This window comes from Callorhinus ursinus, unplaced genomic scaffold, assembly GCF_003265705.2.
Source record: "Callorhinus ursinus isolate GAN/ISIS: 27379988/994484 unplaced genomic scaffold, GSC_fseal_2.0 scaffold2, whole genome shotgun sequence".
NCBI lineage: Eukaryota > Metazoa > Chordata > Mammalia > Carnivora > Otariidae > Callorhinus > Callorhinus ursinus.
Window position 1 is genome coordinate 5,496,207 of NW_027397064.1, and position 26,866 is coordinate 5,523,072.

Sequence of the window (26,866 nt, forward strand, 5' to 3'; positions counted from 1 at the left end):
ATGGCTTTAGATGGGGAGACCTGGGAGTAACTCTGGGGCAGTTAGCTATGTGGTCATCTAGGGGGATAGAGTCCCAGACAGAGGGCAGGGCAAGTGCAAAGATCCTGGGGCAGGGAGGAGCTTGGTGTTAGTAGGGGTAACTATCTCCCCGATGCCTTCCCACAAAGGGAGAGCCATTCTGTTGTTTGGTGTCCCAAGCAGGCAACAGTTTTGCTTGCAGACTTCTGAGTAACCTTGAAATCTACTTGTTGTGAATGTCTGGTTTCCCTCTTTAAAGCCTGGGACTATGTCCTTGTATCCTGTCCTTGTCCCAGTATGAGGTGTTATGGCCTCTTCTCAGGGTCTTCAGAGTGTATTTGCCGGAAATAATTGGATTTTGGAAAACACAGTTCTTCATTTCAAAACATTTGGAAAACACAGGTCTTCATTTCAGAACATTTCCCCCCAAGCCATGAAGGAGCATAAATGTGGTGGAGAGAGACAGGCAGGCACTCTGATGGCCATCCGCCCTCCAGGGACCCTTGACTTGGACAGTCAGGAGCAGCTTCAATGGAGGGACTTTGAGAACTTCCTACTCTCTAACAGCGAATCTCTTTGTAAAAATGACTAACGGATTACCTACTAATTCATTGAATACTTGGGAAGAAGTCTGGATTTTTCCATCTCGGGGTTGCTCAAAGTGGGGCACACCTCTGCCGAGAACAGGGGGATTAAGGTTAACCTCAAAGGGTTTGTGAGCACTGAGTGGTAAACAGAGGCACCATCTTCAAGCCAAGTCCAATCGGGCCTTTCGTTCAATGAATGGCTATGAATTCTCTGTCCTGGGCCACGCTCTAGAGCAGACACGAGAAGCAAACGAACCCCGACTCGTGTTCCCGAGGCACCCACAACTCACAGGGGTGGAGAGGTGCGGGGAGACAGACGCAGAGCTGAGGGCCACCCACGTGGGAAGGGCATGGCAGCAGGGAGAGGGGAAGAGCTAGGGGAGCACAGACAGGGAGTGATGACTTTTTAGAGGGATTGGTTGGGTCATTCATTTCCTCCCACTTGAGGGCAGCTCCTTTTGCTATGAAGATACCTGACACACCTCCGCTTCAAGGTATACAAATCTGAGGCCCAGGAGATAATCTTGATAGTTGCTTGTCATCAGTCTCTAAACTGAACATCCATCCCATAAGGGCAAGGACTATGTGCACAAGGTTGACTGACGATTGTACCCCCAGTGCCCTAAGCAAAATTTGCTGAATGAACAAGCAGATGAACAAATGGGGAATCTCTGAGCCAAGTCATTCTGGAATGACAAGTCATTAAGGAATATGGTCAGGAGATATGGCTATAGAGCTGACTGGACTCAGCTTAAGAGTAGGGTCATCTTGAGCCTCATTCAGGAAGGTTAAAGGTTCAAGTGCCATACAACTCACAGCTGGTTCCACTGCCGGGGCCAACCTTGGGTGGCCAGGAAAGCAGAGGTCAGCAGCCAAACACGGCGGCAGCATCAGACTCAATCTGGCCTTCCAGCCAGACGCCCAGGCTACAGGGCGCCTTGGTGACTAAGAGCCAAGCCAAGGAGAGGGAGGGTGGCCTGGCCCTTAAGCCAGAGCACGGCAGATCAAATAACATCCCTATCCCATCACTGACTAGTTGTATGAACCAAGCAAATAATGTTAGCCCCTTAGTTTCCTTGTGTTTCAAATGGGAATAATGATAATGATACTCCCTTCCAGGTTTCAATTAAAGGTCATATATCAAGTGGTTGGCTCCAGGAAGGGCTCAATAAATGGGGGCAATGGTGAGGAGCGATGAGGAGTTAGGGCCCAGGGGGAGTCAGGGGACCCTCCCTCTGACCCCTCCGGTATCCCCAAGGCTCTCTCTTCCTGCTGCCTCATGGGACCCCAGCCACCAGCCTCTGCCCTGACCTCCACCTTCTGTCCTCCCACTTCTCCAAAGCTGGGGTGACAGAAACCCAATGAGCAGGCAGAAGACCGTAACAGTTCTCGAATAGGTCCCCATCAAGACAGGACAGAGAAGCCCAGGCTCGGCACCTCCTTCTCCTCACGAGAAGAGAACAGGAACAAACAACAGGGCCACTTACAGAGGGAGACCAGTCAGATCAGGCCGGCTTGCAGCAGAATGAAAAACTCAGTGGTGAAATTCAAATCCACATCGGAGGGGGTGAGAGCAAAACCGAGACTGGGGAGCAGGGGAACCCCCCTGCCCAGAATGCAGAGGAAACTGGTCAAGGCATGAAAAGCAAGGGTGAGGAGTCAACAAACAGATCAGGTGCATCCCATGGAGGCCCGATGGAGGGCTGCTAAGTGTGGCAAGCGCCACACAAGTCACCATTGTAGCTGAAACATGCAGCTCCTTCTGTATTCTTACGGGTGGCGGCAGACTTCAGTCGTTTGATATATTTACCAAGCGGCCACCACATGCCAGGGACCATTCTAGGACAGACAATAAGTAAATCAAGTAAAGCAGGCAATTACAAGTGCCACAGGGAAGATAAAGCAGGATATGGGGTTGGGGCGACAGGTGGGCGCGGGTAGACATTTTTATGGAGTCCTCAGGGAAGGCCTCTGTAGGGGGCTCTTTTCTTAGAGGAAAGACTCCCTTCTGTTGGGTGACTTTAAGCGGCCTCTTGCATATGTGAAAGCTAAACCCAGAACCTCATCTTGAAAGGCAACACCGAGCGGAGAGGCTAAACCATCTATAGTAAGCAAGTAACGGAGGTACCTTCCCAGGGCAGAAATGGCTGAAATATGGATTGGTTTTTGTGCTTTCTGTGGTTACAGTTGGACAAAGAGATACTGAACTCCAGGATGTCTGGCACGGTGACGTGGGTCAGGGGATGTCAGGGGTGGGGTGGGGGGGTGGGAGTGGGTCCAGCAACATGGTGCAGGCCGGAGCTACGGAGAGGGAAGAGTCAGAGACCACAGGGGTCGGATCATGGCTTGTGGGCTTTGGGGGCCATGAAACTTGATGTTCAATTTAAAATTTTCATTTTCTGCTTTGAGATTCCCCTAGGACAGCCCAAACCTCCGCATGTTAGAATACCTGGAGCTGCAGGTGACAGAAAACCCTAATTCAGTTACTTGAACAAAAAGGAATGATCTCACAAACAGGAAGACGAGAGGTAGGGCAGTGACCAGGTTGGTGAATTCTGTTCAGTTAATTCAGTGGCGTCATCGGGGACCCGGGTTCATTGAGCCTTTCTGCTCTGCCCTCTGCATGTCGGCCTCACTCCACAGCTACCGCCCCTCTTGCTTGCAAGAGGGGAGCCTCAGCCCCAGCTACTATACGCTATGACAGCTTCCAAAGGTAGAAAAGGGACAATTTCATCCTTGTAGCACTTTTTTTTTTTTTTTAAAGATTTCATTTATTTATTTGACCGAGAGAGAGAGCATAAACAGAGGGAGAAGCAGGCTCCCGGTAGAGCAGGGAGCCTGACGCGGGGCTCGACCCCAGGACCTTGGGATCAGGACCTGAGCCGAAGGCAGACGCCATCCTTGTAACTCTTTCTAAGACAAAGAAACCTTTCCCAGAAGCCCCACACAGTGCTTCCCTTCATATCTCCTTGGTTACAACTGCATCCTATTTCCGTGCCCAAGCCCACCAACCACAGCTGGTGTCGGCCCCATGGGAGCTCTGCTTTGGGCAGCTAAGGGGAGATGCATCCAGGCGGGGGAGGGTGGTGGTGGTGGGGGAACAAGGTGGATCAGAAAGCTTGGAGCATGAGAGACACGGTGCGGGTGGGGTTGGGGGGTGGGCAGAGAAAGCAGAGACAGTCATCGGGAGGTGGGGATGACAAAAGTCGGAAGAGCTGGGATAAAAATGTACTCAAAGACCAAACAGAAGCGAAGTCTGAGCCGAAGACAGACCCAAATTTGCAGACGGAACAGGCTGAACCCATTTCAGGAACTACCGACAAAAGGAAAACAACAAGGGTAGGAAAAAAAAAAAAAACAACTCCCACCAGCTTCAAATCAGAAAAAGAAAAAAAAAACCTGGTTCCCTATATTGGAACCAGCACCAGGTTGGCCTTGGATTTTGTCTTCGGGGCTATGTGTAATAGCGCATTTCGGAAGGCAGGAGAACAATGCCTCTATATAGAATTTTGAAAAACAAAAACAAAAAAAACCATGGTCCTCAAAAATTTTACCTCCCTCAAATTCCCTGTTGAAGGTAAAGGCAAACTGGGGGATGTTTTGAGCTGCCCGTGTTCAACAGCAGATACAATTTAAAAAAAAAAATACAATAAAATAAATTTAATTTTAAACAATGCAGGCTTCTAGAATGTGGCCGTCAGGGCCTGAAGGGACCGCCAGGCCCCCGGCCCCTGGCCCCCCGAGGCCAAGCGGTGGTGCAGGGTGGCCCTGTGCGTCTTCCCTCACCCGCACCTCTGCTCCGTCCCGTTGTGCAATGTCAGGAAGTGTGTGAGAGCCACATCCTTCGCCGGGGCGGCTCAGACGGAATCTCTGCTTCACTGGGTGACCACTCAGAACAATAATAGCTGCCACCCTCTTCCTGAACTTAATAACAATGGCTCAACCGTTTACCCTCCGGGACACTTGTGACGAACAGCTTTTAGAAAGTTGTTTTGTTTTCTGTCTCCAAAAGCCACACTGCCCCAAGCGACAGGACAACTACCACCGGCCACTGTCAGGGACCAGGAACTGAGTCATGAGCCTCTCACCCGGGCGGCCTGAGCCACTGGGCTTTTCTTCTAAACGGGCAAAGAAGACCCAAAGAGTCTCCGAGGCAGACAGTTGCACTCGCGCTCCGCCGAAACTCGCACGCAGGCTTGTGCGGGTTCCTGCCTGAAACACTCCGTCTGCTGGACACGCTCTCAACCAGGAGAAAAAGGCAGGAAGTTCACGGCCAATACTGACGTGACGGGGACCACGGTGCACAGCTTTTATTTTCTGCTTTGTTCTTCTTGGTAGGAAGGATGTCAGAAAGAGAGCAAGGGTTGAGGGGTTGTAGGAATCCGGCCGAAGGGCCCTGTTGACGTGGACTGGGGAGCTGGCTTCGGGGCAGCCATTTCTGTGACGTGCCTGGAGCCTCCGGCCTCCCCGTGCTCACGCTCAGGCTGGCCCACCGGCTCTGCTCCTACTGCTTCCAACTGGTCCTTAATCTCCCAGGGAGGAGGGCCGTTTCGGAAAGGCACAGAAGCCTAACAGCTCTCTCTGGAGTCAGACCCTCAGAGGAGGGTCACATCCCCCTTCCAAGTCAGAAAAGGAGTCTACGAGAAACCCAACTCTGCGCGTGGCAGACTCAGGCCTGAGGGGTGGAGCTGACCTGCCTTCCTCTGGCCTCACAGCAGGCTCAGAGCACTACTCACCCCCGAGGACCAGAGGGTTCTCAGGATCGGGGGGCCAGAGAGCTGCTGACCCACCCCCGCCCCCGCCACGACAATTCTGTGGGCTCCTGAGGCCCCGCCACGGCAATTCTGTGGGCTCCTGAGGCCCCGCCACGGCAATTCTGTGGGCTCCTGAGGTAACCGAGGCACAGACATCCACAGCCCAAGGGGCAGAGCTGAGAGAGACTGAGCACCAGGACATCTGCCCCCTTCCCGCCACCCCCAGGCACTACCGCCTAGAACCTTCTAGAATACTGCCCTCCACCCTCACCCACGTCTACTCCTCCATCGTCCCTCCTTCCTTCTTCTCCTCTCGTTCATTTCTCTCTCCCTCTTTCCCCTCCGTAGTCTTCCTCCCCCTCCGTCCACCCCCCTGTCCTCCATTCTCCCTCCCTCCGTCCCCTGAGCAGCAGCTAGGAATGACTTATGTTGGCGAGCAGATGCAGTTGTTTTGTTCGATGGCTGTTCCTTCCCAGTGAAGACAGACAGCGGTGGCAGAGGTGGGGGCTCCCCCACGCCAGCCACTCACCCGGGTGGGTGTTTTTACACGTTGTAGGCTTTCCTGCCTTCGTTCCAGGTTGATTAACCGCCAAGGGCCAGATGCCATTGATGGTCAGACGCCACTGACAACTGTGGGAAGGAAAAGGGGCCTCTCTCCCTGAGAGGTTACACTGCCCGGCCTCTGCATCCTCCTCGGGTGGAGTCCACCCTTCCCAGGGGTCCAACACCCAGTCAGGTCTGGACACACTTTCTGGGGTGGAGGCCCGGGTGTGAGTTCCACCTTCTGTAGTCCTCAGCTACCTTCAGGCTCACGACGGGGGAGTGGAATGAAGTTGCAGCCTTCCCGCCCCTGATTTTCTGGCAGTCTGAGAAAGGTGGAAAGAGAGCAAGGTCCTAGAGCGTGAGGATCGCTCCTCTTCCTGACCCAAATGGGGCGGTCATGGGCCACGATGCACAGGCCCACCACCTGAGGTCCCTCTGCAAAGAACAGAGGTGGGGTGGCCCCTTGGTTTTGTCCAAAAAGACAGAAGCCCCAGTGAGAGGAGCAGAGGGAACTAAAGTAAGAAAGCGAGTTGAGCCTTGGGTGCTTCACTTGGCCATGTTTTTCAGGCTGGCTTCTTACTTTACGAGCCTCACATTCTGGTGGTACGAAGCAGGCTCAGGTGTAAGGAGTGAGTTATTTAGAAACTGCGGCTCGGCTCAGAAAAGAGTATGAGGTTTTGCCTCGACATGAAAAGAGGAACCAGGGTTAAAATAAGCAGCAAGGGGTCAGGACTGAGACCCGGTAGATCTGATTTCGTCTCCTTGCACACACGCCTCAACGTGCTCCTCAGGAGCCAACTACTCTTGTGATCGCAGGGAAGTGTCTCGTTTTTACAGGAAGGTGTTGTGTTTTTACAGGAAGGTGTATCCTTTGGAGCGGAAACTTCCGCAGGCCGCCCGGGCCCCACAGATCCCTGCACCCTGGTTACCTGCTGTGGGCCACCCAGTGCTGGGGTCGGGAGCCCCCCAGTCCAGCAGGGCCCCAGCTCTTCTAGGAAGCCTGCCCGCCCATGGCCCTGGCTGAGTGTGGCCTCAGGTCACCAGCTCTGTGCCCACGCTCTGACTGTGGCCCCGGGGCGGGGGGGGGGGGGCAGCTGCTCAGACACCTGGTTGACACGCCGGCCTGTGGCCCCTGAGTGGCCCCGGCAGAGAAAGCTGTTGGTGGTTGAGCCACCCAGATCCCCTCTGGGGACCGGTAACTGAGAAGGACACCTGTCTCTGGGACAAGAGCAGACGGGCAGAGGACAGCTGAGGCGTGGCAGGGTCCGCCCCCGTGCAGGGCCCCCTGCCCTCTGGTCCCAGGCCAGGCCTTCTCCCTCACGGGCCGCCCACTCCATATAGGGCTTAGCCAAAGTGAGTCTCCATTGTTTGACACCCCCAAAGCCTGACGAGGCCCCAGATCCTGAAACCGCTGCGGGACAGGCAGCAACTCCCAGGAAGGCACATGGCCACGACCACAAGGGTACGGAGGTGAGAGGGGGACATGCCAGACGCGGTCGGTGCATGTTTGTGGGCCGTGGGTACAGCCACGTGTACAAGAAGCCACAGAGTCATGTCTTTTCCAGCTTAAGGCCTAGTCATACTTGAAGTCATCTTCACTTTGAAGGAATAGAAGAAACCACAAGGGGAAAACAGATCAAAAGCATTGACCAACTTTTAACTTAAGAGAGTTGAGACTCCTTTCAGCAAACCACCTATCAAGGATGCCAGCCCGGCCAGGAAAGCTCACACCGTCCTAGACTCACAAAACACTGCGGGGGCCGCGGAGGCCCACTGCCTGCCCCACACAGGCCTCCCCTCGGGAGAGACCACCGTGCCCACGATAAGCAGCTGCCAAGGACCTGAAGGGACAGTCTGATACCAGGGGTGCTGCCACTTATCCCCGGTGACCCGGCCAAGATGTGCGAGGGCCCCAGACACGCTAGAAACATTCAAATGGATATTCTTTAGGTCCCCGTGCAGACACACATGGGGAAGGAAGAAGAAGCCCAAAGGAACTCAGCCTGACCTCTACTGGGTGTGGTAATTCCAAATGAGCCCACAGTGGGATCTCCCACAAGCCCCTGCATCAAAGAGCCCCAGCTGCTGGAGAAGGCAGCTTCGAGAGACCCTGGGCTGGTCCAAGCACCCTCTTCGGGTCTGACCGAGTGGCTCACTGAAGTGATTCCTTTGACCCCCATCATCTTCCCAGAGGTGCTCTACTCCACACACCTTCTCCCACTTGACACATTTCCAGCGACCGGTGCCCCCGGCACCGGCCTGTTGTCCTGCCCTCAACGGCATCCTAGCTCTGGACAAAATGCATCCTTCCCTTCACGTTTTGGAATCAGTGATCATGCCCCGCCTTCCCTCCGCTTTTACTTTCTTTTCCGCTAAACCCCACAGACCCTGTCGCTGCTCCTCCATGACACGGTGTCCCGACCCTGGTCTACCCTTCCTCTCTGCTGCCCACGTGGGTGCATGCCATTTGTTGGTGCCTCTTACCACGGTCATGACTCCTCTGCCCCTCCTGAGGACACCTCCTCTGTTCTGACTACCCGCCCTGCTCTCTTAATGCAGCCAGATAAAAATAGCTCCCCTGGCCTCCACACCACTTAGTTGGCATGCATGGTGGTCACACAGAGCCCGTGGTGTTTGTCATGCAAACTATGCGGGGGGTGGGCTTTCGAGACTTGGACTTGGAAAGACTTGCTGCAGCTGATTCTTTGTTAACGTTTAATGGCAAGTTTTACACACTTGGCCTCTAGACGGTGCCACCAGGTGCCATGAGCATCAGCCTTTGGCAGAACAGGCGTCTACAAATGGAAAGGTACTGTTTTGTGCTAACCCGCTGGGCGATCATCTAGTCCCCCAGAAAAAAACTGGTCTGCTCTCCTGTAAGTTCACCTTCTCTCCTTCCCGGCCCACGGACCTTCACTCAGCTGAGCTCACTGAAGAAAATAATCAACAAGCTACAGTCCCTTTCCATGGCCTCTGGGCAACCTTCCCAATGGAGTGGGGTCACAGCTTACCCGCCAAGCAACCCCCACCCCCAGACTGCTGGGGAGAAAGAGGCTCAGCCAGGCCCTCACGTTCAGGCTGTTTGGGGCACAAGCTTTCTTTCCTCTCTTCTTCAACTCTGTCACTTTCTCTGCCAACACCGGCTCCACTCAGGGTCAGATGTCCAGGTTGATAAAGGGCTTACCTGGACAGTGAATTTATCATCTTCATTGGGCAGGATCCTGTACGTGTAAACACAATTCCGGTACCTGAAATAGACCAAAGGCTTCGTTAGAACCCATGCAAAGGAATTCATTTCTCTGGGAACTGAAAAGACAAGAATTCCTGACATGGCTCGAGGAACCCGGGCATGACATCTCTGAACTTTGGAGCTGACCATTCTGAGGTGAAGATCGGCCTTGACATCAAGCAGTCCTGGACTGAGCCCCCTTCCCTCCGCCCGCCACCCTCCACTCAGGAAGCTCCAGGAAAAGGCGTGTGGGGTCTTCTGGGCATGATTTACATTGGCACTTGACAGCTACGTGGTCTGATTTAAAGGAATCCACCCTCAAGACATAACTTCATTCTGAGAGTATTTAGCCCCTCCCGGGTGCCTGGCACTTCACTCCACATTTGTATGTGTTGTTTAACTAGATTTTATTTTATTTTATTATTATTATTTTTTATGGAGCCCAATGTGGGTCTTGAACTCACGACCTTGAGATCAAGACCTGAGCTGAGATCAAGAGTCAGATGTTTCACTGACAGAGCCACCCAGGCGCCCCTGTTTAACTAGTATTTAAACTCATACACTAGTTTAAGGGCCCCTGGGTGGCGCAGTCCATTAAGCGTCTGCCTTCCGCTCAGGTCATGATCCCAGGGTCCTGGGATGGAGCCCCGCATCGGGCTCCCTGCTCGGCGGGGAGCCTGCTTCTCCCTCTCCCTCTGCTGCTCCCCCTGCTTGTGCTCTCCCTCTCTCTCTGCCCCTCCCCCCAGCTCAGGCTCACTCTCTCTCTCCAATAAATAAATAAATCTTTTTAAAAACTTAAAAGAAATAAAATTATACACCAGTTTAAACAATTTAAAACCATAAAGAAAGATAAAAGATGGAAAAGAAATGTCTCCTTTCTCCCCCTCCTGCTGAGCCCTGCTTCTCCGAGTTACCACTCCTTTTTGTAAATCATTCCAGAACTCTTAAATGTACAAACTTAAATATACACATCTTTTTAAATGCACATAATATCACAGTATATATGTTGTTCTGAAATTTGCTTTCCTCACCAAAAAACGTATCTTACAGGTCTTCCCAACTCACGTTCCACCACGTGGTTGTATGATCATTTATTTGACCGGCCTGCCGTGACGGATGGGTAGTTACTTTCAGCTTTTTACTCTCCTAAACGGTGCTGCAGTGTGCACCTCCATGCCTACACCTTGTGTGACTGGTAAAGGCACAGAGCCAGCCTCCCTGTCAGTACGACGGGGACCAGAACAACACCGGCCACCTGTCACTGCCTCCACTAAGTGAGTTAACGTAGGAAGAGCATTTACAGTAGGGCCTGGAACACGCTGGACACACTGCACGTGCTGACATTTACTAGTGGCCGTGCGGAGATCACCACCAGGAGAAGAACCGCAGGAGAGACGCAGGCTTTGTGTTTTGAGAGAGACTGATGATCGCCTCCCAGCGAGGCTGTGTCACTTTTCTCTCCCACTAACCGGATATGTCTATTTCCCCACACCCTGCCAACAGGCTGCTATCAGACATTTTCATCTTTGCAAATCTGAGAGGTTAAAGAAAAATGAGTACTCACTTTAATCTGCCTTTCTTTATGAGAAAGGCTGACCGTGTTCCCATGTTTCACTATTCGTCTTTCTTTTTCTGCAAATTTCTTTTCATGTGTTTGGCTTACCTTTTTTTTTTTTTTTTTAATCTTTTGCTTATTTATCTGTAAGACTTTGATACATGCCACAATATATTTTGGAGTTTTGTTTTTTTGTTGTTGTTTTTTAAGATTTTTATTTATTTGACAGAGGGAGACACAGGGAGAGAGGGAACACAAGCAGGGGGAGCAGGAGAGAGGGAAGCAGGCTTCCCGCAGAGCAGGGAGCCCGATGCGGGGCTCGATCCCAGGACCCCGGGATCTTAATGACTGAGCCATCCAGGCGCCCCTTGGAGTTACTTATTGTTGACGGTGCTCGTGGAATTTTTTTTCTTTTTAAGCTGTGTAGAGGTTTTACGATTTTACGTGGTCAAGTTTTACAATCTTTTTTTGGCTTGTGAGCCAATGGCTGTTTCAAGAAAGTTTTGGAGAAGTTTTGGGTAATTTCACTTCCACCCGGCTCTTCATTTCTCCCAGGGAAGTTTCTTTTTTCTGTCTTTCTCTCACCTCCGAACGCTCATCGCCCCCCACCCTGTCCTGCCTCCAGAGCCCGAGCTGATGCCACAACTGACTTATTTCAGAGCCGGCAAGGATGACTCTCTAGGCTGCTGTCACCTCAGCTCCCGGAGACGTCCCAGAACCGGGGACCCCGGCCCCACTGCCTCCCTCCCAGGCCCCTCCAGCCTCAGCCCCCTCTGCAGAGCCTGAGGGGTAGCCCCACCCTGCCAGGCTCTTATCTTTCACTGCTTGTTCTTGTGACACTTCCTCCCATAGATATGCAAATGAGACCGGGGCCCGAACAGTCTTATTTGGCTGAGGGCAGCTACTTTGTGGAAGCAGTTGAGCAGGCCCCAAACGTCAGCCTGTCCACAAAAAGAAGAGGGTCACCAGGAGAGGGGCAGAGACATTTGCACGGAACAGGAAGGCCCTTTCGTTCATCAAGTGTTGCACACCAGCCCTTCTGGCTTTTTAAAGAAGTTCCAGGAACCCTGAAACGCAGAAGCAGTTCCGTGTGACTCAAACAGATCAGAATTCAAAAGCGAGTACAAGGGGCACCTGGGTGGCTCAGTCGTTAAGCGTCTGCCTTCGGCTCGGGTCATGGTCCCAGGGTCCTGGGATCGAGCCCCACATCGAGCCCCACATCGGGCTCCTGGCTCAGCGAGGAGCCTGCTTCTCCCTCTCCCTCTGCCTCTTCCCCCTGCTCATGCTTTCTCTTCTCTCTCTCTCTCTATCTCTGTGTCTCAAATGAATAAATAAAATCCTTAAAAAAAAATTTTTTTTAAAAACAAGCGAGTACAATAGGAAGAGAGGACACTCCCCCTTAGAGATATCTCAGCAGCGGGCGCACAGGGGGCCGGACTCGCCATCTCTGGAGCTGGGTCAGTTCACCTCTTTGAGGGAAAATGTACAAGGTCACCACCGCCACCCCCAGCCCACAAGAGATCAGCTGTTCCAGACCGCATGCCAGGGAGGAATGGGGGCTCTGCAGGCAGGTGGAGGGGGGCACTCCCTGGCCTCCCCCAATCCTCGGCAGCTGTACCTCCCTCTGGTCCCAGATGCATAAACGTGTACACAGAGAACACGCGTATATATATCTACACACACGTGCGCGCACACACAGATCCATAACCTACATGTATACACACGGGCGCGCAATCTGACACGTGAAACGTGTAGTGAAGACTCCACAACGAAATCCTCTTTGACAGCAACTGCACTAGAATGTAATCCAGACAACGCGCTATGACCGTCTTGTCCAGCCCTTCAAAGCTCTTTGTGGGGATTTAGTAACCGTTTAGGGTGCTAACCCCTTAGGTCCTTGGCTACTACTCTTTCCAGTGACTGGGGTGCATTTCAGGGCAACCGTGTCAGGAATAGCCCCACTGGAGACCCAGGTGGGGATGGTGCTGGGCCAGGTACGTGGGCCGCTGATCTACTCTCCAGTGAAATGGGGCTTAGAGCAAATGTCCCACGTGACTCTGAATTGCTGCCTGGTGACAGCAGGTGCCCACTCTGTCCTAAGTGGGAAGATGCTTCCCCTGGGCAGGGCATTTCCAGATCAATCCTAATATGGTTTGGAAGTTTTACTTGAATGCAAGAGGACAAGCCAGTGGAAGCAGAAAGCAACACCGTGGCATTTTTAATATCTCAGATAAATATTGCTATTTCTGCATGTCTACTCCCAGCCAAGTGAACACTGACAAGCATGCCCAGAAACACTGTCTACCATGGTGAGCCCCATGGGGGGGTGGGGGTAGGATGGGACGGAGAAATCAAACTCTAAAATTCAAGAGCCTCATTAGCGTCTCTGTCTCACGCTGCCGATCAGCTTAGTGTGCTCTATAATTGTTTTTAAGCCCCTTTGTAATTTTTATTATCTATCAGTTCTGATTTCTAGTGTTATTTGTACGTTTTTTTTTTTTTTATTTGAGAGAGAGAGAATGAGAGCCAGAGAGCACGAGAGGGAAGAGGATCAGAGGGAGAAGCAGACTCCCCGCCGAGCAGGGAGCCCGATGCGGGACTCGATCCCGGGACTCCAGGATCATGACCTGAGCCGAAGGCAGTCGCTTAACCAACTGAGCCACCCAGGCGCCCTGCACTTTTTTTTTTTTCTTGCTTAAATGTTGTAGACCTCTGGACAAGATGGTGTGGGCGGGAGAACAAGGGGTAGAAACCCTGCACTCAGAAAAGCCACTTGGACCGACAGAGAGACAAGGGAAAATGTACGTCAGTCCTAGAAACCAAGGGTGTTCTCTATTCACCACCAAAACCTCAAAGAATCCAGCCAGAGAGAGTCAGAAAATGGATGAATTACAAGAGGCCATTAGTTCAGAAGAGAGAAGGTGAGAGGAGGCCATGTGGCCAAATGAAAGGTGGAGGGGAGGCAGCCAGAGTGCTGTTGGGGGTCTGCTGAGCGTCCTGCCCCAGCAGCTAGGGGCCCACCACATTGGTCCTCGTATGAGACCCTGGCTCTTAGCCCCAACAGCTGGATCTCCGATCGGGGCTCCCACCCCCATCCCTGCTGGTCCTTTTACGTCTGGGAAGAGGATGTGGGCAGAAACCTACTCTGCTCTCCAAAAGAATCTGTTCCAACTTTTCCTGACAGTTCTCTGTCAGAAAAGAAAAATCACCAGACCTATGAAAACACCACACCACTCCAAAGAAGGGCATCATTTTTCTAAGGGCTCAAAGGTGTTACTTCCATGTTTCACAGAATCACTGCACGAAGAATAAAAGACATTCTGGCGAAATTTGACTTGTGAACTCAGTCCACCATTGCATCTCCGGCACGGGAGAGATCGATTGTAAAGATTGAGCAGCGTGAGACAAGGAAAAGTGATCAGATGGGAAAACCCAGGAGTTCACGAGTCAGCAAGAAACACCACAAGAGAGGAGATAAACAGCAGCTCGTGTCCTGGAGAATGCTAACGAGGAAGAAAAACTCGAGAAAGTCAGTACAGAAAGAAAAGACAGGGAGGGAACGTGAGAAATAGAGAAGACAGACCTCTGTCCTCATACGTACATAAGGAGGGGTTTCTGAAAGCACAGATAATTTTTTAAATAAAAATAAAAAGCAAAACGGGGAATAAATCTAAGAGCTTACGACTTGAAAAGCAGAAAATTAAATGGCCAACCCTCTGGCAAATTGAATAAAGGAAAGAAAAAAATGCTTCCCCTTCTTCCTACCCTCCATCTAGACGGGCTCCAACCTTCTCCACCTGCCCTGTGTCTGGGGGATGGCCCCGTGTGGGCTGCCTCACCCAGGTCTGGCACAGACAAGAGTGAGAGGAGCACGGGAGGGGGACATTAGGTCCCCTGACCCCACCCTGCCTCCAGTAGAGGCTACAGCTTCAGTCGGAGGGCCTGGTGATAGCCTGGCCCCTGGCTCTTCAGGTGTGGGAATGGCTTCCCAAGGTTGCTAGCCCTAGGCTGAGTTGCCTTCCCTATGCCTGTCACCCCTATGGATTAGGCCATCTATTCCCTGCTGGGAGCCCAGCCAACACAGGAAGGAAACAAAATCAAAAAGAGAAAAAGAAGAAAGGACAGTAATAAAAGAGAAACCTGAAAATTACAAAAAACTAGGCATAATTGTGTGCCAGAAAATTTGAAAAGCTCAAAAAATGGGCTGTTTTCTGAAAAATGTAGATAACTTACTGAAAGTGAAACAAGAGATAGAAAACAAGAATCCATCAACACCAAAGAAGAAACTGAAGCAAATATTTGAAAATTATCTCTGGGGCGCCTGGCTGGCTTAGTCAGTGGAGCATGTAACTCTTGATCTCGGGGTTGTGAGTTAGAGGCCCATGTTGGGTGTGGAGATTACTTAAAAATTAAGTTTAAAAAATAAATAAATAAATAAAATAAGAATTATTTTGTGGCTCTGAGGAAAAGCACCTCTGCCAAACTTCTTTTAATATTTCAAAAAAATCAGATAATGATGATGCCACATAAATGTCTCCATATTTTGTAATTTCCATGACTCTTAAACCATAACTTGACCAAATCATATAACTCAATGTCACCTATGAGCATATATACAAAAATCCTAAATAAAATTCAGAGTACAATAAAAAATTAACATAATCAAGAACAGTTCATTTTAATTGTGCAAAATGGTTAATGTTAGGGAGTTTATAAAATTAAGCTATTATGCCAGGAAATGAAATGAGGGATAAACAACATAATCATCTCAACAGATATTAAAAAGGCATTCGATAAAATTAAATACTTAGTCATTCAAGACTTTATAAAACTAGGAAAAGATGGGTCCTTGTTTGACATGACAAAGAGCAACAACTCACTTTCATCAAGCGCTAACTTCACGTGGATATTGTATCAAGTCCTTCCCAGTCAGTGTCATGTGTGACTCTCACAGAACTTCCTGAGGTAGATCTGTTCTCTTCCCAACATCCTCCACTGCAATGTTTGAGAAATACTGGCCAATGTAATAAACTATGAAATCTAAATCAGAGTTACAAGTATTTGGAAAGTAGACCACAAAATGATCCTAATTTATATATAACATGATTGCCTCTCAAGAAAATCCAAGAGAAGCAAATGGAAAACAATTTGAAATAAAGAGAAGTAAGTCAAGTGATAGAATAAAAGGTAAATGTATAAAACCTATTAACTTCCCTGTATGTTATCAGTTACCACAAAAGGGTAACTGGAGGAGAAAAGGTATCATTTACAAAAGTAACAAAATTATAAAGTAATCAGAAGTAATCATAACAAGAAATAGGAAGGATCTATAGGAAGAAAAATGACAAGATTTTAAAGAGGGGAAGGTACACTTATCATTAAGACTAATACTAAAATGTTCTGGGGACGCCTGGGTAGCTCAGTCGGGTAAGCGTCTGCTTTCGGCTGATGTCATGATCCCAGGGTTCTAGGACTGAGTCCTCAATCAGCCTCCTTCAGCAGGGAGCGTGCTTCTCCCTCCACCTGCCACTCCCCCTGCTTGTGATCTCTCTCTCTCTCTCTCTCTCTCTCTCTGACAAATAAATAAAATCGTAAAAAAAAAATACTAATACTAAAATATTCCTTTTCACAAGTTATGTTATAGATTTCCTGCAATTCGAACTGAAGTCCCAATTGTATTTTTTCCAACTTGGCAAAATTATTAGCTGGTTCACCTGGAGAATACTTGAAAACAACAGATATGAATACCCTAAAATAAAATAGTTTATAAAATTGTGGTGACGCATTTGGTATAAGAAAACCAGACATACGTGGAGCAGGGTAAACAGGCAAGAAAGAGATATATAAGACTTAATGTACAGGGAAAGAGGCATCAGAAAAGGAGCAAATCATTCAATAAAAGTTTTTGAGAAAGATGATTGGTTACTGAAAAAAATACACATACACCTTTGTCTTACACCATCCACTGAATTAATTCCAGAAGGATTAAAGTGCTCAATGTAAAAAAAAACAACAAAACAAAACAGAAATAAAGCCTCAAAACCTTACCATTTCTCCATCTGTTTTTGCCAAGTAGCTTGCATGTGATATACACACCTGTTCAATCCAGCCACTGACACTACTACATAGGCATTCTTGGCCCTGGTTTTCAGATGAGGAAACCAAGGCCCCACAGAATCTGGAGGTTGGACAGGCGCAGGCATCCTTAGCCTGAGTCCATCAAGTTCCACAGGCCCTGTCTTAACCCTCCCGCCTCTCCCTGGGGAAAAAAAGAAAAAAACAAAAACAGAATATCCATGTGCAGACGGACTCTCTACATTGAAAAGCAAAGGAGAAAAAAATAACAAAGGAAAAAGATTGATAGACTTCGTGAAAATTTAAAATCTCTGAATGTCAAAGAAATCACAAAGTTTAAAGGCAAACCACAGTGAAAATATTTACAACAAAAGTGACCTAAGGGGGCACCTGGGTGGCTCAGTCGGTTAAGCGGCTGCCTTCGGCTCAGGTCACGGTCCCAGGGTCCTGGCATCGAGCCCCGCATCGGGCTCCCTGCTCGGCGGGAAGCCTGCTTCTCCCTCTCCCGCTCCCCCTGCTTGTGTTCCCTCTCTCACTGTCTCTCTCTCTGTCAAATAAATAAATAAAATATTAAAAAAAAAAGTGATCTAAGGACTTCACGTAAATAGATAACAGAAAAACCTCACCTTCAAAAGAAAAATGGCAAAGAGAATGGACAGATCATTCACCAAAGAGGAATTATGAAGGCCAACAGTCCTATCAAACAAGTCTACTATAACTGCAATCAAGAAATGCAAAGAGAAAGGAACAGAAATTAAACCCCTTTCACCTTGCAACTTAATAATTTTTTTTTTAAGGGCAAATATTCAGAATAGGGAGCCTGGAATGAGGTGAGCACTCTCTTGTACAGCCGACTGACCGGAGAATAAATTGGAACAAAATTTCTGGAAAGCGATTTGTCATTCTGTATCAAGAGCCTGAAAAACTTTTCAATCCTTTGCTCCGGTAATTCCACCCCTGGGAATCTGTAACCAGAAATGTCACATTTCTGCACAAAGACCTTCATCACCATCATGTTTATAACAACAAAACACTACTGGTAACTCAAATGTCTGACAATACAAGAATCACTTCATAAATTGCGGCACATCATGGACTAGAATTCTGGCACCCGTTAAATATGATATTTAAGGGAAAAAAATTTTAACTAACCGGGAAATGTTAACGTGGCTAAAAAACACAGACCAAAATTACATGGTTATAGCGGTATATAGTACAGAGATTTAGCTATCTGTGGAGCAAGAGGAACAAAGAACATACACCTACAAATTAACAGTATTTATGTTGGCCTCTCAGCAATTGGGTGATTAATCTTCTTTACGCTTTGTCTTCTTTGTACATTATACTTAATACTGTATTAAGTTACTTGAAAGAACAGGGCAGTGCTTATCAGCAGATCTAGTTCTATGTGGGCCCCCGACGCCTGGGACGGCCTCACACGCCTCTCCTCTCTGGAGGCCAGGCTCCCGGCTGGCAAGCGAAGGGGCTGGATCAGCGCACCCTTTCGGAGCCAGCCCTGCCTGGGGTCATTTTTAAAAAAGTAACTGAACCCAAACTGTTTGGGTGCTGGTACTTATTAACACGATGCTTTTCTAATTAATGGACAAAGGGGGTGTGACAAGAGCATGGGAGAAAGGAAAGATGTGGTCCCCAGAACTGCGGGCTTGGCCTCCCCACTTCCCTCCGGCAAGGCCTGCTGCAGCGACCAGCACTGACCCCCACCCGTCCACATGCTGGGCTCCCTCCTCAGAGCCTTAGGGCTTCTGTCCCCTCAGTATCTTCCTCCTAAATGGGAACTAGTTCATCACTCTTAAGATGGCCGCCATTCCTTCTTGACTTTATCTTCGATCTACCTGGTGGTTCTTCCTGGTATCCGTGCCCCTAGACCCCTCTCTCCCTCAGGCTTCCGGGGGCTCAACCCTGGCTCCAGCGGCCACTGGACACTCATGCACCATTCAAGTGCTCTTCCTGCCTTATCTCTTTGAGCACTTCCTCTGAGGAGGCCCCACATGACAGCTCACTGTCTCCCGGAGGCTCTTACAGGCCTCCAGGAAGTTCTCAAAGTGACAGTCTGCCCGAGTTCTCCTCTTTCCTTCTGCTGTGGAATTTTCTTCACACACAGGCCCGTACTCCCCTGCATCTGAGATGTAACTGCTCACTCTATAACTTGTACAAAATAATGGCCAGTGTTCTATGGCTGCTTACCACGTGCCTGGCCTTGGGTGGGTCACACGTGTTGACCACATTCTCTCGTTTTACCCTCTCAATAATCCAATGACAACAACAGACAGACAAATAACCCGATTTTTTAAATGCGCAGAGGATCTGAATACACGTTTCTCCAAATAAGATATAGGGAAACAGCCAATCAACACATGAAAAGAAGCTCAACACCTTTAGTCGTTACAGAAACACAACTCAAAGTCACCATAAGAGGCCACTTCACACCCCCTGGGATGGTTATTACCAAAAAGATAACAACAAGGCTTGGTGAAGATGCGGGAGAATCAGAATCGTCGCACATGGCTGATGGGGATACAAAATGGAGCTGCTTCTGCGGAAAGCAGGGTGACAGTTCCACAAAGACTTGGAATTACTATAGGACCCAGCAATTCCACCCAAGGCCACTGAAAACACGTGTTCACACAAAAACTTGTACACGAATGTTCACAGCAGCCTTGTTCACAATAGCCCCAAACTGGAAATAACCCGCAAGCCCATCAACTGATGAAAGGGCACATAAAATGTGGTCTACCCCCACAACAGACTATTATTTAGCCATAAAAAGGAATGCTCAGGCTGCAACATAGATGAACCTCAAAAGCATCATGTGAAAAAAGCCAGATACAGGAGGCCACATATTATATATGATTCCACTTACAACCCAAGGACTGGGCTTCTCACCAGGGAGGATGCCGGGTGGGCACAGGGAGGTTAGTGTCTCGAGAATGTTAGAACTCACATCAGATGTAGCCAACCACAGAGGGCTCACCTCTAAGGACTGTGTTGCACGGCAAGGATTTGGGCAGGAAGGGCAGGCCTCTCCTCACTCCATCGCTAGGGCAAGGAGGAAGGCCTGGCCAGGGGCACCCCTGCCATTTCTTCCCTATGCTTGGGCTCATACTCCAGGAGAGGGGACCATTCAACGGAGAAGCACCACTGTGAATGTAACCCGTCCGGTAGGCCAGCTTGTGAAACACACCAAAGCCAGAGCCTGTGTTGGTTCTGGAAGGGTTGTTCTGGAGTGCTGGGCACGGGCACAGAAAACCTGGAGACACTCAACTTCACCAGGTTGTTCTGAGTCACTTCAAATGGAAGAGCCAGTGATCCATTCAACACACAGGCCTTCACAGGCACACCACTCCCTCCTGTCTTGCACCCGGAAAGAAGACTCCGAAGAGCTGCCCTTGGACAAGCTCTTACATAAACCAGATTTCGAGAGCCCGTGGTCCTCCAGCTCTGGCTGCTGGCTACTGTCTGGACCAGCATTTGTCCCCACTTTCTATGAACACGGGAAATGGAAACCAGTATTTCCTTGCATTGCACAAAAATAATCAATGAGCGGTGCAGACTTGCCTTAAACGTTGGAAGGGGTTTGGAGGAAGGGGGACTCTAGCCACGCGTTCGCACCACAGGAAATGGCTTTACACCTCTCCTGGACATTGCTACCCTCCCAAGTCCCTTCTCTGCGCCTCCCCCTTCTAGGCCTCCCCGACCCCACACACACCCAGGCTGGCTGGCTCCTCTCTCTTTCTCCCTCCCGAGAACGCTGCCATTTATCAGTCCTGTAAGTGTGGCATGCCCCTTAACCTCTCTGGGTCTCAGCTTCCCCATCTGTAAAGTGGGGATAATGATAGTCCTTCCTCCAAAGGCCCTGGGGGACAGTGAGTTAATCCATGTAAAGAGCCTAGAATGGGGAGCCTGGCACACAGGAAGCCTTCGTGAGTCTTTTGGGTTATTTTTAGACAGGACAGGTTAGCAACCACCTTCTGCAAGGCTTAAGGCTTACTCTACCTCAAGTGGCCTATCACACTCTATCATCCTAACAAGAAAAATGCCTTCTCCGAGGGAACTTCTGGTGGCTCAATGTCCTACCTGTGCTTCTTCATCTTTGGGGCTCTGCTGACAAGGCCAGAGTCCAGGTTGCCTAGTACCTGGTCCCTGGGAAGGAGACCGTGGGTGTGCCTGGGTAGCTCGGCGGGGGTGGGGAGGCTCTGTACTGGGGAAACCAAGACTATGTGCCTGCCACGGCCGGTGGGACGGGGCACTGGTTCCTGAACCAAAGGCAGCACACACCGGTCCCTCCCGTAGGAGGGGAGCCAACCCTCTCTAGTGTGCTTTGGTGGGTGGGCAGGTTGTATGCCCAGCGATGCTGGGCCATTGTTCTAGCTCTGTCTGTGCAGCCTGAGCAAGGAGAGGCTGGTCCTGCCGACTCCTGGCCCCTTCCATGGAGGGACCCCCACCCCCAAAGGTGTATCTCCTTTCTGCAGCATAAAGCACCTGACAGGCACCCTGGCCCCACGTGGACGTGCCATCCTGGCAGGAGAGGAGGGTGTGAGCTTCATAGCCTCTTAGCGACCCCATGCAAGATGGGCCGGACGCCCCCTCCAGGGACCCCTGTGGCGGGGTTGAGTCAGGTCAGGGGAGGATGACACAGGCCCTGTGTCCCTCATGTTTTCAAGCCCCTCGCCACAAGATGACAGAGCTGGACTCAAACCATGTGGCCAGCTGCCTGGGGGTCTTCCCCTCCAGCTCTCTGTGCCCAAGAAGAACCTCCGGGGTCTCCCTCAAGCAGGCCTCTCTGAGCTGCCAAGGAGAGGGCTGAGCTTTCCTGCCCAGGGGCAGGTGGTAGGGCTGACCTCTCGAGAGGAAATGTGGGTTTGCGAGGCCTGGGGTGATTGTGCGCTCTCATCACGTGGGCGGCCCTGAATTGCAGCCTTGTCTTTTGGTGTCTCCCTCACCCCCTCTCTCGTTTCATTTAAATAGTCAAATCCTGTTCTCTTTCCTGGGCACCAAGGCCACCGGGGAGAAGGTGTACACAGTTCCTGGTGCTCCCAGCGCAGACGCCTAACTCGGCAGCTGAGCTTTCCCGCTGTGCCCTCACTCGCCAGAGGGCACTGGGGAGAGGCTCCGGCCACTGGGCCCAGGCAGGGGGTCTTGGCGTGTCCGGCCAGGAGGCCTTTTCCCCTGGGTATTTCTAGAGCAGGAGGGCAAGTCTTGGTGGCTTCCTTCTGCAGGCCTGGCTCACTCTGAGAGCCCTGACCCCGCAGCTGCACACCCCCCCACCCCGGGGTCCCTGCACTCTCAGCTGACTTCCAGACAGCCAGCACTTGTGAAACGGAGGAAAGCCCAGCTGCTTTTCACCCTGTCAGGGTTCCCAGCACTAGGCCGTGGACCCAGATGGCGTGCGGGCAAGGTCTGCACCAGGCCACAGAGAAGTTAAATCTAATTTGATTTAAAGGACTGGCTTTTTTTTTTTTTTTTTTAAGAGTACACTTTTCCTGCTCTTTTGGTATTCAAGGATGTTTTCTTCCATGAAATGAGCCTTTGGAAGGTGGCAGATAGTTGTCATTCATTTTAAGTTTTTCATTCTTAAATCTCCTTAGTTGGCGAAATGAAAGGTGGCGGCGGGGTTGAGTCTCCCAGGTTTGGGGAACGTTTGGTGGCCCACCCTATCCTGAAGCCTGCAGTGGCTCCTGACCCTGAAGGAAGGGTGGCTTCCCTCAAAGAGCAGAGGGGAAAGGGGAGCCCTGGGCCTGGCCAAAGGGCAGGGTCCCCAGGGAGGAATCCAAGCCCTGGGGTCTGGACCTAAAAGGGCTTTGAAGACAGGAGCTTGATGAGAAGCGCGGACATCTGTGGGCACTACGGGCGCCCCCTCTAAGAAGGGGACCCTGTACATTCGCTGCAGCCCTGTGAGTGATTCAGTGCAGATGAGCAGAGGGGAGGAGAGGCGGAGGAAGGAAGAGGGGAAACCAGGCCTGGACCCCAGCTTGCCACCAGTCAGCAGGGCGGTGGAGCCAAAGGCCTCACCCTCTCAGAGCTCCTTCCACCCACCCGTAGTCCGCGGCGTGGGACAAGAGGCTCCCGAGGGCCTCTAGGTGTAGCCCCGGCTCTGGCTTGCCACCTGCCAGTGCGGAGTCAGAGACCACGTCTGTAACCTGCGCACAACCCGAGCACCCTGACCAAAGGGCCCCTGGGAGGGTCCTAGAAGCTCTCAGCGGGAGGCTCAGCACACAGCCAACACCCAACAGCATCGGCCTTCCGCTAACGTCCATGGGGCAGGAGAGAGAGCCATGTGGGCCCAGTGGAGTCAGTGTGGCGTCTTCCCATCCTTTCCAAGGCCCTGTTGGCAGGTGCCCGGGGGGGTAGGGGGGCAGTGCCTGTGGGGAAGTCCAGGTCTCTTCCCCTGAGTGTGAGAGGCGGGGGGGGGGGGGGGGGCGGGGGGGAGTTGGCCTTGGGAGGTGGGCCTCTGGTGCAGTCAGCGCTCGGGCCCACTGGCCAGCTGCGTCCTTGTCAGCACCCTGGCTTCCCTTGCTGTCCCCTGGAACCTATGCTCACACTCGGCCTGACAGGGTTCGGAGTGGGGCAGCAAGGGTCCGGTTGTCTGGGGGCAGCCTCTGGGGGCAGACGGCCCAGGCTTTGACTGTCGTCAGTCTCTGAACCCATTCGAGTCTTCAGTTTTCTCATCTGCAAAGGGGACTGATACTGGGACCTGCAGTTCAGGTCGCCAGAGGATAAAATGGGATTAACCCCAAGACAAATGCTTACCCTCGATGCTCAGAACAGGTCTGTGTTCAGTGACCTACTTCCCCTCCTGCCTGGTCAGGGGGAACTTTCTGCAAGGCCACGGATACTACCTGAGAGGTGCAGGGGGACAGCCTGTCCCCCACCGTGCCCTGGCACTGCCCTGAGCCTGGCAGGGGTGGTTAGATGGCAGGGCTGCTGGCGTGAGGGCCTTTTTCAGACATGGGTCAGACAAGGGTGTTTTAAAAAGGAACCTTCAGCAAGTGGCTGTTTCCTCCGTTGTTAAGACAACTGGAGGTTTCAGCAATATCCCAGAGCTGGGAGTGGGGTGAAGTGGGGACGGGGGTGGGGGAGTTGACGGTGACTGAGAGGCCACAATGGCTGGGGGACACTGCCCAGTGCTGAGGTGGGGGAGAAGAGGCTCTCGCTGTCAGTGATGGTGACTTCCTCTGCTCTCAGGGCCCCGAATGCAATTTCTGGGTGAACTGAAAGCTCTTTCTTGGGTGAACCCTCCCCATATTCTGGCTCCCCGAACTACAGCTTCCTCCATGGGCCCAAAGCCTGGGCTCCGGAGAGGTCCTCTCTTGCCACATCTGTTCTTCGACGAGGGTTTCCAAGCTGGGCATGTTTGACCCACACCTGAACTGACCAAGCCGCTTTCTAACACCCGCACCGCTCTGGAGCCCTGAGCTTCAGCCTGCTTCCCAGAGTCTGGAGACGGCCCGCCCCCGCCTCCTGGCCCCTGGCACCACCGCTCCCAGGCAGCCGCAAGGGTGACCAGGCCCCGGGGGGCCCTGGGGAGCTCCCGGGGGCCGAAAAACCTATGCTCCAAGGCCCAGCGGGGCCCACAGTGGGCGTCGGCTGGACCCACCAACAAATCTGGGCAACACGCAAGACGGGTCCATGCATCCCATGACATGAAGACAACCTGTGCCCGCGTGGGCGCGAGGCCCGAGCTGGCCTCCCCTCCCCGGGGCCCCGGCGGGCGGCGGGGGCCCCGGGTGGGGGCCGCGCACTTACAGCACACACAGCGCGTAGGCCCGGGAGATGGACTCGCTGGCGCGCACGAGGAAGCTCCCGTCCTTGCCCGTCCTGGACAGCAGCTCCTCGGCCTTGGCGCGGGTGATGTTGCCATGGTTCCAGCAGGGGACCATGGCGGCCACGGGCCTTCCCGGGGCCGGGCCGGCGGCCACCCCAGGACCGACGCGCCACCGAGGGGAGCTGAGGCCCCTGCACTGCGAGCCGGCGCCGCCGTCCGCCTGGCCCCGCTCGGTGGCCCCGCTGCTGCCACCAGCTCCCTGGCCGACTTCCTGTTTCAGGAGCTCAGCGAGGGAAAGGAAGCCAGCAGCAGCCCGAGAACTTCCTCATTGCGGAGACCCGCCGGGCGGCCGTGCTCCACCTTCCCACCCCGCCCACCCGCCTGCCGCCCCTCCCGCTCCCCCCACCCCCCACAAGGCCTCCTGGGGGTGTCAGCTGCTTGGGGCCCAGGAGGCCCACGGCTGGCTTCCGAAGGAGCGGGGCCTAGCCGGTGTGGACCGGCCAAAGCAGTGGCCACTGGAGGCCCGTCCCGCGGCTCACGTGGGGTGGCCACGCCCTGGCCAGATCCCTCCGCCTTCGGGCCTACCCTACCCCAGAGCTTCTCCCCCTGGGACCACGGCCTGCCCACCCCGGAGCCGAGCAAAACTGGGGGGTGGGAGCACAGTTGAGCCCAGCCCCACGTGAGAGACTCGGGGCACCGCACAGCCCCGAGTGCTGGGAGGACCTTGGGTGACACCACCTGAGGGCTCCACGGGCTCAGGCGACAGCTCTGGGACACCTTTACCCTCATCCCAGGGGCCTGTGGGTGTGTGAAGGTGCCCTGTTCTCCATGGCAACCCCGCTTAGTGACACAGGAAGGCTGTGTAGGGCTCGGGACATGGACATTGCACGGGGCGAACGCAGGCTGGGTTTTCACCTCTGGGTCTTTCCAGGACACGTGGGAAACCACACTTCCCTCCAGGCTGGCCACCCGGCCAAGGATAAGGAACGGGGCTTCCAGTGCCCTTTATCTCCGCAGAGTCTGGGTGGCCAGCCGGACGGCGGCTCTTCCGAGGCTGGGCCTGGCTGCACGTGCCCATGGCTCAGCGGAGAGCTGCCTCCCTGCGGCCACCATCCCAGACCGGCGGATTCTGAGGGCTCCAAAGTGAACACCCACTCCTGGGGTGCACTCAGTTCTTGGGTCAAGCCCACCAGGGTGAAGGGGCACTGTGACCTATTGCACAAGGTGTGGTGCCCCCCCCAATCCCACACCCAGACCTTGCCCCCCAAGACATGACAAGAGACCTCCCTCCACAGGCCGCTGCATCCGAAACCCACAGCTCTACATCTACATCTGAGCTGCAGGAGCTGATCAGACTTCTCTCTCTCGGCCCCAGTTTCCTCTTTCCTACCTTGAAGAAAGTAGGTCCTAAAGGAGCTCAAGTGTGCTGAGGAGCCCCCAGCCCCTCCCACCTGCACGGACGTACTGGCTCTCAGCAGGTGATTCTGAACAAGCACATCCTGATTCTGAGGCCCAGAGTGTGGCCCCTGGGCTCCAGGTGAAGTTCCTTTTGGACGCTCCAGCCCAGCGAACTCCCCAGTCTGCTCTCCCACCTCCCCAAGCCACTGTGAGCTTCCTCTCCCCTGACTGCTGCCCCTCCCCCGCTCCTTCCCCTGGACCAATGACTCAACTCCCAAACCCTCAGAACGTAAGAAGCTAGGAAGCAAGGGTCCTCTGGGCAGGCCGTGAGCTAGGCATGGGGAAATGATGGGGACAAGAGCTGGCCTCCACACTCTGGCCTTCAGGAAGCCAGCAGATTCTCCCATCACCCACTTAGCACCCTTCTTGTCTCCCTGTTAACCTCCACCAACGTCCTCATTGGTTTCAGCCTCGAAACCTCCCGGTCTCTCTAGGGCCCATCGGGAAGATCCATCTGCAATCCTGGCCCCTTAGTACCTTGACCAATTCATCCACCATGTCCAAGACTTTTGCACTTATAACTGCCTTCCTGCCTTCCCTCTCTCAGGACTCTATCCCCACCAAGTCCTGCCTCTCCACAGAGTTGGGTGGCCAGTGGGACTGCCCTTGTCCTTCGACTCCATTGTGATTTCCCTTGGACACACACGACACATACATGACACACACGTTTCCCTAATTTTTAGGGCCCATTCCATCTCTACTTCCACCTAACCCAGTTGCCTGAGCCATCTGACGTGGTCAGCTTCCTGGTCCCCCACGCTTCTGCTCCCCATGTTTGAAAAACTGCAATATATTTTTTTAAAGATTTATTTATTTATTTAAGAGAGAGAGAGAGAGAGAGAGAGAGAGCGCGCGCGCACACAC

General features: G+C 52.4%; 1 protein-coding gene across 2 annotated transcripts in view; it reads right to left on the reverse strand.

Annotated features, from left to right (window-relative positions):
* Positions 1-24,848, reverse strand: part of INPP5D (inositol polyphosphate-5-phosphatase D) — a 111,083-nt gene extending 86,235 nt beyond the window's left edge. Inside the window, exons 1-2 of one of the 2 annotated variants that reach the window (XM_025889347.2) lie at positions 24,526-24,848; positions 9,087-9,150 (exon numbers count right to left, since the gene is read on the reverse strand). In XM_025889347.2, coding sequence (XP_025745132.1) covers positions 9,087-9,150; positions 24,526-24,659 — 198 coding nt within the window. In that variant the 5' untranslated portion in view covers positions 24,660-24,848. The remainder of the gene's footprint in view (positions 1-9,086; positions 9,151-24,525) is intronic. The other variant, XM_025889355.2, reaches the window with a different exon arrangement.
* Between the last annotated feature and the right edge of the window lie 2,018 nt (positions 24,849-26,866).